General features: G+C 46.2%; 1 protein-coding gene across 1 annotated transcript; it reads right to left on the bottom strand.

Moving 5' to 3' along the window:
• Positions 1-3,706: 3,706 nt before the first annotated feature.
• INSL5 (insulin like 5) lies at positions 3,707-8,406 on the bottom strand. The gene is made up of 2 exons (XM_040358630.1): positions 7,990-8,406; positions 3,707-4,151 (listed from the first exon to the last, which is right to left on the bottom strand). Exons 1-2 carry the CDS (start codon positions 8,168-8,170, stop codon positions 3,910-3,912), a joined length of 423 nt encoding a protein of 140 aa, XP_040214564.1. The 5' UTR covers positions 8,171-8,406; the 3' UTR covers positions 3,707-3,909.
• Positions 8,407-14,406: the final 6,000 nt, after the last annotated feature.

The raw sequence follows: 14,406 nt of genomic DNA, 5'->3' as shown, positions 1-14,406 counted from the left end.
AAACTAAAAAGCGTAGAATTTTTCACGTTTAACGTCGTTTGCGTAAGTCGTTCGCGAATAGGGCTGGGCGTCACTTACGTTCACGTCGAAAGCATTGGCCTCTTGCGGGTTAATTTGGAGCATGCGCCGCTCGTAAAAAGCGTCATTTACGTGGGGTCACATTAAATTTACATAAAACACACCCACATCTTCCACATTTGAATTAGGCGGGCTTACGCCGGCCTATTTACGCTACGCCGCCGCAACTTTGGTTTGAGAATAAGGCACTTGCCTGTCAAAGTTGCGGAGGCGTAACGTAAATAGGATACGTTACGTCCACACAAAGATGCGCCATTCTATGTGAATCCGGGCCAGAATGAACAAGGTGCATGTAATCTATCCAATCCAGTTCACCGCTGACCTGTTCCTGGTGGAGTCAGTTGCTAGTTTGTGTAAGGGGAAATTATTGAATAAAATGTATGGATCCCAAGTGATCTCCCTACTGCCTGTAGAGGGTTAGACCCGTAATCTGTCACTAGTCACATTAATAGTTGTGTCAATACTTCCTGCGGTCGGGATATTTGCTACAATGTGTATTAATGTGTATTTAATGTGTGTGCAGCCATTTCTCACCTTGAGCGCAAGTAAATATTATCTGTCTATACGTTGAGTCCACAATACGTCAGTTGCTTCGTAATTCTAAAGGACTCCGGTGCTAACGTAAGGCTTTACATTCCTGCTGGTCATACGAATACATAGTCATAGAAGGGGCAAAAATACTTTCCTGGAGGAAAACCTCCACCTCTGGTCACATGACCAATTGGTCGAATTTTGCACCATTAGTGGGCCGCAGCAACGGCCGATTTTTGTGCTGCAATCAAATGTAATCACTCGCTTACTGGGCACTTCTGGAGCTTTCTTTTGGTGGTACTTGATTACCTCTGCAGTTTTAATTTTTTGTTAAAATTTAAAAAAAAAGACCGTTTAAAAAAAAAAATACAAAACTATTTTATATTTTGTTATAAAATTTTGCAAACAGGTAATTTTTCTCCTTCATTGATGTACGCTGATGAGGCTGCACTGATGGGCACCGATAAGGCGGCACTGGTGGGCACTGAGAGGTGGTACTGGTGGGCACTCAAAGGTGACATTGATGGGTGGTACTGAAGGGCATTGATAGGTAGCACTGTGGAGCACTGAAAAATTGCCACTAATAAGTGGCACTGATAGCTGGCAGTGATGGGCACTGATGGGTGGCAATTATGGGCACTGATCAGCACTGGTAGGTGACACTGATGAGGCACTAATTGGCACCACTGTCAGGGCATTGATAGGTGGCACTCGTGGGCATTGATAGGTGGCACTGTTTTGCACTGGTGGGCACTGGCAGGCGGTACTGGTGGGCACAGATGAGGCGGATGTGCCTCTTCCCTCTTCCTCAGATGCTTGCACAAAAGCCGGTGATCGGCTTTTTTTCCTTCTCACACTGTCAGCGTGAGGAGAAAAAAAGAAGATTCCCGGCCACAAAATTTCTGTAGCAACATGAAGGGAAATTGAAGCCTTGGTTGGTCAAATTTTGAAATCAATGGTGGCGCAAAACGCGGATCACAAAGCGCACAAAATTTCAGGTGACCAGATTTATAATATGAAATCCGGGGACATATTTTTTTTTTCTAGTAATGGCGGCAATCAGCGACTCTCTGCCTGTCGCCGCCACCGCCCACCTCAGAGCCTCTCAAGTCTTACACTCCGGGCCCCGGCTACTACTGGGTGGGGAGCGGAGGAAGATCACTCTGCCAGGGAAGGCAAGGAGATAAGCAGGCAGGCGGCTGGCCAGGACTTGAGCCAAGGCAGAAGAACATGAGAGCGGAGATGAATAAGCATGCACCCGAAACTGAAGAAATATTCCCTCCGCTCCGACCAGCACATGATCACCAGAAAGAGGCTCAGATAATGAAAAAAAATACACCCCCCTAAGCTAGTTGGAGCGGCGGAGGGGGGTTGTGTAATTTAGATTTTGTTTATTAATTTTGCACTGACTTTCTTTGAAATTGCCCCAGCCCATGTTCAAATCCAATCTGGGGACAAAACCAGGGACAGACTTGGTCTGGGGACAGTGTCCTCAATCCAGGGACTGTCCCCTGAAACCTGGGATGTCTGATCACCCTTCTCTTAACCCTCTTGTGTTGTGTTGTATTGTAACTGTATTGTATCCCTTTACACTGTAAAGTGCTGCACAAACTGTTGGCGCTATTTCAATCCTGTATAATAATAATAATTATACATGCTAGATCATTTGACTAGTCAATACTCTAGCACAGCCCTCTCCCCTTTTTGGGAGTTTCCAATTACTCGCAATGCTGACCCAGCTCGTTTGCCCACAGCAGCTACATAATCCTTATGTAGCTGCTGGAGGGAGGAGTGAGTGTATATAGGGCGTGTCATTTGAGTGACAGCTCTGATTTTGTTCGGGTCTGCTGAAATCACATTCAAGTTGGTGGTGCCCATCAACAGAACGTTTGAATATCTACACTATCTACACAAAGACATGCTGGTAGGTCAATTCGATCCTGTCCAAATTGGCCCAGTATATATATATGTGTGTATGACTGTGTGTCCCAAGCGTGACGAGATCCTATGGGGTAAGTGACCGCACCAGCCAGGAAGACACTGGCTGCAAAAAAGCGCCTAGAGGCGATTCAGTTCGCATGTGTAGCGCTATACAAGTCAGTCATTCATTTTACGGGTAAATAATATAAATAAAAAATGTTAAATGCATAATCCTGTGGGATGATTTTTTGTCTGGTGACAGGGTCCCTTTAACCACTAAAGGACCGCCTCCTGCACATATACGTCGGCAGAATGGCATGGCTGGGCACATGTACGTAAGGTAAGTCCTGTACTAGTAGCCAGCCGCTCCCGCGACCCGGTCTGAAGCTCCGTGAATGGGACCGCGGATCCCGCGGACCCGATCGCCGCTGGAGTGTAAACACGGCTTCCCCGTTCTTCACTGTGCCGGCTGCATCGATCGTGTGATCCTTTTTATAGGGAGACACGATCGATGACGTCAGACCTACAGCCACACCCCCCTACAGTTGTAAACACACACTAGGTGAAACATAACTCCTACAGCGCCCCCTGTGGTTAACTCCCAAACTGCAACTGTCAGTTTCACAATAAACAATGCAATTTAAATGCATTTTTTGCTGTGAAAATGACAATGGTCCCAAAAATGTGTCAAAATTGTCCGAAGTGTCCGCCATAATGTCGCAGTCACGAAAAAAATCGCTGATCGCCGCCATAAGTAGTAAAAAAAAAAAATTATAAAAATGCAATAAAACTATCCCCTATTTTGTAAACGCTATAAATTTTGCGCAAACCAACCGATAACGTTTTTTATATATTTTTGGGGGATATTTATTATAGCAAAAAGTAAAAAATATTGAATTTTTTTCAAAATTGTCGCTCTATTTTTGTTTATAGCGCAAAAAATAAAAACCGCAGAGGTGATCAAATACCACCAAAAGAAAGCTCTATTTTTGGAAAAAAAGGACGCCAATTTTGTTTGGGAGCCACTTCGCACGACCGCGCAATTGTCTGTTAAAGCGACGCAGTGCCGAATTGTAAAAACCCCTTGGGTCATTTAGCAGCATATTGGTCCGGTCCTTAAGTGGTTAAAGAGTGACTCCAGTAAGTATCATCATTACCTAATTCATCAGTCTGCAAATCATTCCAGCAAATAATAATATTTATTGGTTATCTGTACAGAGATATGACAATGGGGTCTGGAGTTTTACAAATCATCATCAAACACGTTCGTGATACAGAATTATCGGCACCGACACTGAGGTGGGTGTGGTCATACAGATGTGACATGTGACAGAGGACACGCCCTGTTACCAATCTAACATGCCATTTGGAGCTGGCCGCCTAGCAGAGGGAGTTCAAGTCCTTTTTCTTGCAGCCGGTCCTACAGCAGGCTGTGGTCAGCAGCTCGTCCAGGTCACGTCTCTGCTGGATGGAGTTTTTCTGAGACCCCCAAACTTCTCCCAAAGATCCTGTCTGCTGGAGGTCCTCATAGCCCACCTGGGAGGTCATCTTCTGGGCTGGGTATTGCAGGGGCTCGCTCCCCTTTGTGTTACCAGCATGGAAAGCAAAGAAATTCTCCCGGTCTGTTGAAAAAAAAAAAAAGAAAATGTTTTTGCATCCCCAATGAAATGTCCGTGCTTACCCATCACTAAAATACCCCCAAATGGGCATGTTTATTTGTAGCAAAAAGTCCATAGAGGAGACCAATCAGGAGCCAAGAATCCCAAAGCCTTCACCTGGTCTGGCAATCACCAAATTGCTAAACATGGATCAATTAGCAACAATAGCAATAATGCCCCATCATTGGTGTCAATGAGAGGAATAGTGCCCCATCATTGGTGTCAGTGGGAGGAATAGTGCCCCATCATTGGTGTTAGTGGGAGGAATAGTGTCCCATCATTGGTGTTAGTGGGAGGAATAGTGTCCCATCATTGGTGTTAGTGGGAGGAATAGTGTCCCATCATTGGTGTTAGTGAGAGGAATAGTGCTCCACCATTGGTGTTAGTGGGAGGAATAGTGTCCCATCATTGGTGTCAGTGGGAGGAATAGTGTCCCATCATTGGTATCAGTGGGAGGAATAGTGTCCCATCATTGGTGTCAGTGGGAGGAATAGTGTCCCATCATTGGTGTTAGTGGGAGGAATAGTGTCCCATCATTGGTGTTAGTGGGAGGAATAGTGCCCCATCATTGGTGTTAGTGGAAGGAATAGTGTCCCATCATTGGTGTTAGTGGAAGGAATAGTGTCCCATCATTGGTGTTAGTGGGAGAAATAGTGCCACCATAAAGGGTTAACGTGACAGAAGAGTTGGATGGGAGAATAGTTGCCATAGGTAACTATGAACTGGTTGGAGGAACAGCAATTACCCTAAAAACACGCGGCTGTGAGTGGACAACATCCACGCACTCTACTGTAGAAGAGAGCGACGTTGTCACCCAAGGACAGGGAGTATGTTACATCTACAGAGTACCTACCCCTCTCCTCATCACCATAACATAGGGGGAGAGGAGTTCTTTAGTCCCCAAAGATACCTGGAAACAATACAACCAATAAGAGTGCAGCAGCACACCAGATTTCTGGTAGGATCAGCAGATATTTTTTTTCTTTTCATTTTTTTTTTTCATTCATTGAACAGATACTGTGTAACAAAACACTTTTTCATGTTGTAGTAACACACTTGCTGTCCTGGGGTGACAACGTTAGTTGTCAGGGTTTGCGTCCATTACAAAACCTAAGCATTATATCCCCGTCATGGTGCAAAGGAAAGGTGTGCCATCTGGTGGTAGCATGTGGTACTGACTAGTATTAGTTAGTCACCTTCAACGGGACGTTCTGTAATGTTGAAGATATTTCTTAGATTACCAAACCATGGGCTAGATTCAGGTAGATGCGCCCAGTATTACGGTGGCGCAGCGTATCGTATTTACGCTGCGCCGCCGTAAGTTTGAGAGGCAAGTGCTGTATTCACAAAGCACTTGCCTCCTAACTTACAGCGCCGTAGCGTAAATGGGGCCGGCGTAAGCGCGCGTCATTCAAATGATGATGAGGGGGCGGGTTTTATTTAAATTAAGGTTGACCCCGCGTATTTTAGTTTTTTTACGAACGGCGCATGCGCCGTTCGTGAAAGAATCCCAGTGCGCATGCTCGAAACTCCGACACAAATCGTCATTGGTTTCGACGTGAACGTATATTACGTCCAGCCCTATTCGCGAACGACTTACGAAAACAACGTAATAAATTCAAATTTCGAAGCGGGAACGACGTCCATACTTAACATTGGCTGCGCCACCTAATAGCAGGAGCAACCTTACGTCGAAAAAGCCTAACGTAAACAATGTAAATAAATTGTGCCAGGCGTACATACGTTTGTGAATCGGCGTATCTAGGTAACTTGCATATTCTACGCCGAAAACAACGGAAGCGCCCCCTAGCGGCCAGCGTAATATTGCACACAATTCTACGCCGCTGTATTCATATTACGCCGGTGGAGGAAGCCTATTTTTCCAACGTATCTGCCTTGGAGAATCGGCGTAAAGATACGCCAGCGCAGATTTGAAATTACGGCGGCGTATCTGGAGATACGCCGTCGTAAATGCTACCTGAATCTAGCCCAATTTCTTTAAGTCGGAAGATACCCGCACTTCTTATACTCGCACCTTAAAGATGAATTGCAGGAAAGGATATTTATACATAGTTATAATAGTTGTGAGCGGGTGACCTCCTGTGTTCAGTAAGCAGTAGGTGAGCTGCACGTCACTGGACCTTGAAAGCTAGTGGAGATCACTGTCAGAACAAGACTACTACAGTGATTTCCAACTTCCAGAGGGATCACATTGGTATGGTATATACATAGTTACCATAGCCTGTGGGCTCTAATCGGCTTCCAAATTGTTAACCAGAGGGCGCACGGGCTGTGCGTTCCCTATTTAAACAGGGCTGTGTTAGGGAATCGCTTCCCTAACCCTGATCCGCCTCTCAGCCAATCAGGTGCACTGGGTCTGGTTACCGGTCACCTGATTGGATGAAGCAACAGGTGCTGTGATTGGACGCCTATCATAGCAGGGACGGGAGAAGACATCGAGGACTTGGAGGAGGACGGCTCTGACCCGAGAAAGGTAAGTTCCGGGCGGGGGGGGGCAAACTGGCATCATTTGATAGGGAAACTGGCATCATTTGAGGGGACAAACTGGCTGCATTTGAGGGGAAACTGGCATCATTTGATGGGGAATCTGGCATCATTTGATGGGGAAACTGGCATCATTTGAGGGGGCAAACTGGCTGCATTTGATGGGGAAACTGGCATCATTTGAGGGGGCAAACTGGCTGCATTTGAGGGGAAACTGGCATAATTTGATGGGGAAACTGGCATCATTTGAGGGGGCAAACTGGCTGCATTTGATGGGGAAACTGGCATCATTTCAGGGGGCAAACTGGCTGCATTTGATGGGGAAACTGGCATCATTTGAGGGGGCAACCTGGCTGCATTTGATGGGGAAACTGGCATCATTTGATGGGGAAACTGGCATCATTTGATGGGGCAAACTGGCTGCATTTGATGGGGAAACTGGCATCATTTGATGGGGAAACTGGCATCATTTGATGGGGCAAACTGGCTGCATTTGATGGGGAAACTGGCATCATTTGAGGGGGCAAACTGGCTGCATTTGAGGGGAAATTGGCATCATTTGATGGGGAAACTGGCATCATTTGATGGGGAAACTGGCATCATTTGAGGGGGCAAACTGGCTGCATTTGAGGGGAAACTGGCATCATTTGATGGGGAATCTGGCATCATTTGAGGGGGCAAACTGGCATCATTTGATGGGGAATCTGGCATCATTTGATGGGGAAACTGGCATCATTTGAGGGGGCAAACTGGCTGAATTTGAGGGGAAACTGGCATCATTTGATGGGGAATCTGGCATCATTTGAGGGGGCAAACTGGCATCATTTGATGGGGAATCTGGCATCATTTGATGGGGAAACTGGCATCATTTGATGGGGCAAACTGGCTGCATTTGATGGGGAAACTGGCATCATTTGAGGGGCAAACTGGCTTCATTTGAGGGGAAACTGGCATCATTTGATGGGGAATCTGGCATCATTTGAGGGGGCAAACTGGCATCATTTGATGGGGAATCTGGCATCATTTGATGGGGAAACTGGCATCATTTGAGGGGGCAAACTGGCTGCATTTGAGGGGAAACTGGCTGCATTTGATGGAGAAACTGGCATCATTTGATGGGGCAAACTGGCTGCATTTGATGGGCACGGTGGCTGCAATTGATGTTTTTTTTTTTCAGTTTGTTTGCGCCCCCGCAAAAATTTTGAGCACCAACCGCCACTGGTGGTACTGACATTTTCTGAGCATCCTTTGGACATAAGCGCCCAGCCCACCCATTAACCCTTTTTTTTACACCTACCAGCCATGTCTTGGGGATTCCCAACCAGGGAGCGCCTCCATCTGGACCCTCCGCAGGTGTAGATGACCGCTCTGATGAACTCTCGGCCGCACAGTTTGACGAACTGTCCATCTCCTTGGGCTTGTCCAGCTGCCACCAGGACAGTGAGAAGGACACAACACACGATCAGGGCCCTCATCATGGTGGAGAAGGGAAGGTTCTTCCTCACAGTAGACTGGATGAATGAGGAGATCCTGGAGATGAGGAGGAACTGAGGTCCCCTGGTATTTTATACTCTTCTCCTCAGAGTCCCATTGGCTGGGACAGGAAAATGCTCGCGGTTTTTCTATAATGTTCAAGTAAGCATAAGAAGGACGGTCATTTTCTGTAATGTGTCGGGTAATTTTGGATATCCTGGCCAGCGCGGGTCATACAATCGTTAAACTTCTACTTAACACATTATAATAGCTTCAGAGAGTTTACGAAGCCATCATGTGAAGTGTGCAAACAGTCAAATGGGAACCTCGTCCTCCTGTAAACTCGTCCTCTTACATAGGTCCGGGCTTTATGTGGAAAACCTTTAAGTGATCGCCTGGAAGCCCAAGGTAATTGCACAGAGCAAACTCAAGTGTGGCTTGTGATGGGGGATGGGGGATGTTCCACAACTGTATTGTCGGGTTGTAGGAATTGTAATGGTTCAAAGGGTCAGTTCACCCAAAAGTGGTGTTTTAGTTACAGGTGGGATCTGGTGGGTTGAGTAAGCCAATTGCTTCTTATATATCTTAGCAGTGGCGGCTGGTTCTGAACATTTTTTGGGGGGGCGCAAACACACTGAAAAAAAAACATCAATTGCAGCCACTGTGCCAATCAAACGCAAACTGTGACATCAGATGCAGGCACTGTGCCATCAAACGCAGCCACTGTGCCATCAGATGCAGGCACTGCGTCATTAAAACACAGCCACTGTACCCATAAATTGCCACCACTGTGCCCATTAAATGCAGCCACTGTGCCCATCATATGCAGCCACTGTGCCATCAGATGCAGCCCATAAATTGCCACCACTGTGCCCATTAAATGCAGCCACTGTGCCCATAAAACGCAGGCACTGTACCCATAAATTGCCGCCACTGTGCCCATTAAATGCAGCCACTGTGCCCATCAAACTCAGCCACTGTGCCATCAGATACAGCCACTGTGCCATCAAACGCAGCCACTGTACCCATAAATTGCCACCACTGTGCCTATTAAATGCAGCCACTGTGCCCATCAAATGCAGGCACTGTACCCATAAATTGCCGCCACTGTGCCAACATACGCAGCAACTGTAACCATGAATTGCTGCCAGTGTGCCCCATTACCGCCAGTGTGCCCCATCAATTAACGCCAGTGTGCCCCATCAATTGCCGCCAGTGTGCCCCATCAATTGTCGCCAGTGTGCCCCATCAATTGTCGCCAGTGTGCCACATCAATTGCCGCCAGTTTGCCCCATCAATTGCCGCCAGTGTGCCCCATCAATTTCCGCCAGTGTGTCCCATCAATTGCCGCCAGTTTGCCCATCAATTGCCGCCAGTTTGCCCCATCAATTACCACCAGTTTGCCCCATCAATTGCCGCCAGTTTGCCCCATCAGTTGCTGCCAGTTTGCCCATCAATTGCCGCCAGTTTGCCCCATCAATTACCACCAGTTTGCCCCATCAATTACCACCAGTTTGCCCATCAATTGCCGCCAGTTTGCCCAATCAATTACCACCAGTTTGCCCCATCAATTACCACCAGTTTGCCCATCAATTGCCGCCAGTTTGCCCCATCAATTACCACCAGTTTGCCCCATCAATTGCCGCCAGTTTGCCCCATCAGTTGCTGCCAGTTTGCCCATCAATTGCCGCCAGTTTGCCCCATCAATTACCACCAGTTTGCCCCATCAATTACCACCAGTTTGCCCATCAATTGCCGCCAGTTTGCCCCATCAATTACCACCAGTTTGCCCATCAATTGCCGCCAGTTTGCCCAATCAATTACCACCAGTTTGCCCCATCAATTACCACCAGTTTGCCCATCAATTGCCGCCAGTTTGCCCCATCAATTACCACCAGTTTGCCCCATCAATTACCACCAGTTTGCCCCATCAATTACCACCAGTTTGCCCATCAATTGCCGCCAGTTTGCCCCATCAATTACCACCAGTTTGCCCCATCAATTTCCGCCAGTTTGTCCCATCAATTGCCGCCAATTTGCTCCAACAATTACTGCCAGTTTGCCCCATCAAATGCTGCCAGTGTGCCCCCCACCTGGCACTTCTCGGGTCACGGCGCTGTCCTCCACACTCCCTCCGAGGCTTCAATGTCTTCTCCCGCCCTCTTCTGCTATGATTGGACACCTAATAGGCATCCAATCACAGCGCCTGTCGCTTTAGCTGATCAGGTGACAGGTAACCAGACACGGTTCACCTGATTGGCTGAGAGGCGGGTCAGTGGTAGGGAAGCAATTTATTCATTCCCTAACACACAACACTGTGTAAACAGCGAATGCACAGCATTGCGCCCGCTGTTTACCAATTAGGAAGCCTATTAGATCTCACGGCTCTAATCAGGATGCCTATTAGAGCCCACGGCTCTACTCAGGCACTTCCAAAAACACCCCCCCCCGCTGTAATTCAGATTGCCGGCGCCCGACAATTGTCCGGATACCTGAATAGGGGACGGCAGCGGTGACAATAGATAGATTCTTGCAATGCATGAATCTATCTATGGTGATAGACAGGTGCAGGAGAGAGGGGGCGGCGCTCCTGCGCCCTCTATGGACGCACCGCCACTGTATCTTAGAAATTCCAATAATGAGATCTCCCAGACATAATTTCCAACTCAGTGCCTGTCCTGCTTGGAAGTTTGGAGTGTTTGTGTGTTCCAGCTCCTTCTCTTACATTCTGCATGTAAGGGTAGGGTGGTGGTGGTTGTCATCATGTCCTCCATGTTTCCCTCCTCGTTGGGCCCCAAGCAAGGGTCACATGAGAGGCCTGCCCTGGGGTGCGTTCTTCTGGGCTATGTTAGGCACATTGTTACAGGGTCACTTTACACACACACACATACACACTCGGGGTACCTTTGTTTTTCGTCATCTTCATCAATGCCCTGGGACAAGGCTGACACGGCCATGGGGGAATACTCCACTTTAAGGCAGGTCTCTACTCTTGGACCCCCTGCAATGGGCAGGGGCGTTCCCCAGGGCCATTTTTAAAGCAGGGCAAAAGGGGAAGCTGCCTTGGGCCCTGTCATTGTTGTGGGGCCCAAAGCAGCTGCCTCATACTTGCCAACTATCCCAGTTAAAATTCCCTTGTCCCTTGAAGTTTTAGTCCTGTGATGTGTCCTGATAGATCAGTGTGAAGTGCTGCTACTAATGCTGCACAGCTCTGCCCTATTGTTGTGTACAGATGACTCACCTGCAGACCCTGTGTTTACATGTAAATAACCGTCATTCATATGTAAATAATGGGATCATTCATATGTAAATAGTGGCAGCATTCACATGTAAATAGCTGAGGCAGGCGGCATTCAAATGTAAATAAAGGCGGCATTCGTATGTATATCATGCCCCTCTGCAGTGAAGAGATGATGTGCTGTAGCCTCTAGCAACTAATCAGTAAGTAGTATTACATACCTCCCAACTGTCCCTGATTTCGAGGGACTGTCCCTGATTTGGAGCAATGTCCCTCTGTCCCTCATTCTCCTCATTTGTCCCTCATTTTGGTCTGATCTCTATAGTTGTATATAAAATGCACTATTTATCTATCAAGAAGTGTTTCCCAGCGCTAAACCTTTCATCTGATTTCTAAATTGCTGCATTTGTAAATTCCAAAAGCCAATATAAAGAAATAGAAGTGGTGAAAAAAATGCACTTGTGGGTTTATCCAATCTTATTTTTTTGTACAATTCTCCTTTAAGGGGGCGTGGCAAGGGGTGTGTCCTATGCCTGCATACTTTTGCTGATAGGTGTCCCTCATTCCCATCTCAGAAAGTTGGGAGGTATGGTATTACTGTACAGTAATCTTTAGAAACCAATCAACAAGAAGAAATCATGTGCTGTAACCTCTAGCAACTAATCAGTGAGCTGTAATGTGTGCTGTAACCTCTAGCAACCAGTCAGTAAGTGGTAATGATATGCTGTAACCTCTGGCAACCAATCACAATCACTGCCTGATCTGATACAGTAAACGGATTTTCAGTCTAGCTGATATTCATTGTATGATTTAGAGCAGGTGAAGAGCAAAATTGCATGGGGGGGGGGCCTCAAGAACATTTTTGCCCAGGGTCCAATCAACATTAACCACTTCCAGACCTGCGCACAACGATGTACGTCCTTTTTTTAAAGATTGATATCTCGGTAACGGCAGCAGCTGCTGCCACAACCGAGGTATCGATCTTTAGTGTGCGCGGTCTGGTACACGATAACGGCGGTCTCCGCGGCGGATTTGCCGCGAGATCGCCGTTATCGGTGGCGGGAGAGGGCCCCCCCCCCCCCCTCCCGCCGCTCTCCCGCGCCCTCCGCCGCTTACCGGAGCCGTCGGTAGCGGCGGAGGAGATCGGGACTGTTCGGATGGTGACTGGGGACGAGACTGAAGGAAAAATCTCCTTCGCCTGTCCCCATAGCTCTGCTGGGCGGAAGTGACGTCAAAACGTCAGTCCCGCCCAGCCTCTTAAAGAGACAATTTTTTTTTTTGTCATTTGAAAAAATGACAGTTTCAAATTTATTTTTTTTTTTTTGCTTTTTAGTCTAATTATGAAATCTGAGGTCTTTTTGACCCCAGATCTCATATTTAAGAGGACCTGTCATGCTTTTTTTCTATTACAAGGGATGTTTACAAGCCTTATAATAGGAATAAAAGTGATCAATTTTTTTTTTCAGTGTAAAAAGTAATAAAATAAATAAAAATAAATAAGAAAACAAAAAAAAAATTTTTTAAAGCGCCCCGTCCCGACGAGCTCGTGCGCAGAAGCGAACGCATACGCGAGTAGCGCCCGCATATAAAAACGGTGTTCAAACCACACAAGTGAGGTATCGCCGCGATCGTTAGAGCGAGAGCAATAATTCTAGCCCTAGACCTACTCTGTAACTCAAAAAATGCAATCTCTAGAATTTTTTAAACATCGCCTATCGAGATTTTTAAGGGTAAAAGTTTGACGCCATGCCACGAGCGGGCGCAATTTTTAAGCGTGACATGTTGGGTACCATTTTACTCGGCGTAACATTATCTTTCACAATATATAAAAAAATTGGGCCAAATTTATTGTTGTCTTATTTTTTAATTCAAAAAAGTGAATTTTTTCCAAAAAAAGTGCGCTTGTAAGACCGCTGCGCAAATACGGTGTGACAAAAAGTATTGGAATGACCACTATTTTATTCTCTAGGGTGTTAGAAATAAAAAAATATAATGTTTGGGGGTTTTAAGTAATTTTCTAGCAGAAAAAACAGTTTTAGTCTTGCAAACACCAAATCTGAAAAACACCTAAGGTCTGGAAGTGGTTAAAGACGGCCCTGACGTTCTCAAACTGCCCCAAAGATGCTGCTTGAAGGACTTTTCCGAACGTCCTGCAAGCGCACCACCGGGGTGTGAAAGCACCCATTGTAATGAATGAGAGGCAGTTTTCAGCCACTTTACAGGCGCTATTTCTAGCGCTATGAAAATGTGGGCGGGGTTTTGGAACTTTAAATGATGCACATGGAAATGTGCATCCATCCCGGATTCAGATACACTAGAAAAGGGAGGTTGGGACTTTAGACGATGCAATTGACTGGTGGAGGTATGAGTGGTAAAAACATTTATCTGGTATAAATACATTACAATTATGAACAGACAAGAATTTTTATTTTTATTTAATGTCTATACATACATGCATTCAAGACATGGACATAAAAAGTAACATGTTTACATGCATATTGACTGCACGGTATAAAATATATAGTAATAAAAATAGATAAGTAACTATTTGTTATAAATTAATGGACATGTCATCTGAGCGGCACATCGCAATGTTGTAAAAAAATATGTATACATTATAAACCTCATTGGTTGTAAATGGTAAGTATAGGTAGATTCCTATTGGCAGGTATATGACTGCATCCTAAATTTCAGAAGCCTGAAGGTGTTGTGCCAACATTGACTGGTATTTGGAACTGTTCATAATTCCCTCTACCTTGACTAAGGCCCCTGTTCCAGCTGAAGAAAAACAGCCCCAAAGCATGATGCTGCCACCACCATGCTTCACGGTGGGTATGATGTTCTTTAGGTGATGTGCAGTGTTGTTTTTGCGCCAATACATATCTTTTTGAATTATGGCCAAAAAGTTCAACCTTGGTCTCATCAGACCAGAACACATTTTCCTACATGCTTTTGGGAGACTTCAGATGTGTTTTTGCAAAATTTAGCCAGGCTTGGATGTTT

The sequence above is a fragment of the Rana temporaria genome, chromosome 7, assembly GCF_905171775.1.
Source record: "Rana temporaria chromosome 7, aRanTem1.1, whole genome shotgun sequence".
Lineage (NCBI taxonomy): Eukaryota > Metazoa > Chordata > Amphibia > Anura > Ranidae > Rana > Rana temporaria.
This window is presented reverse-complemented; position numbering and strand designations above follow the sequence as displayed.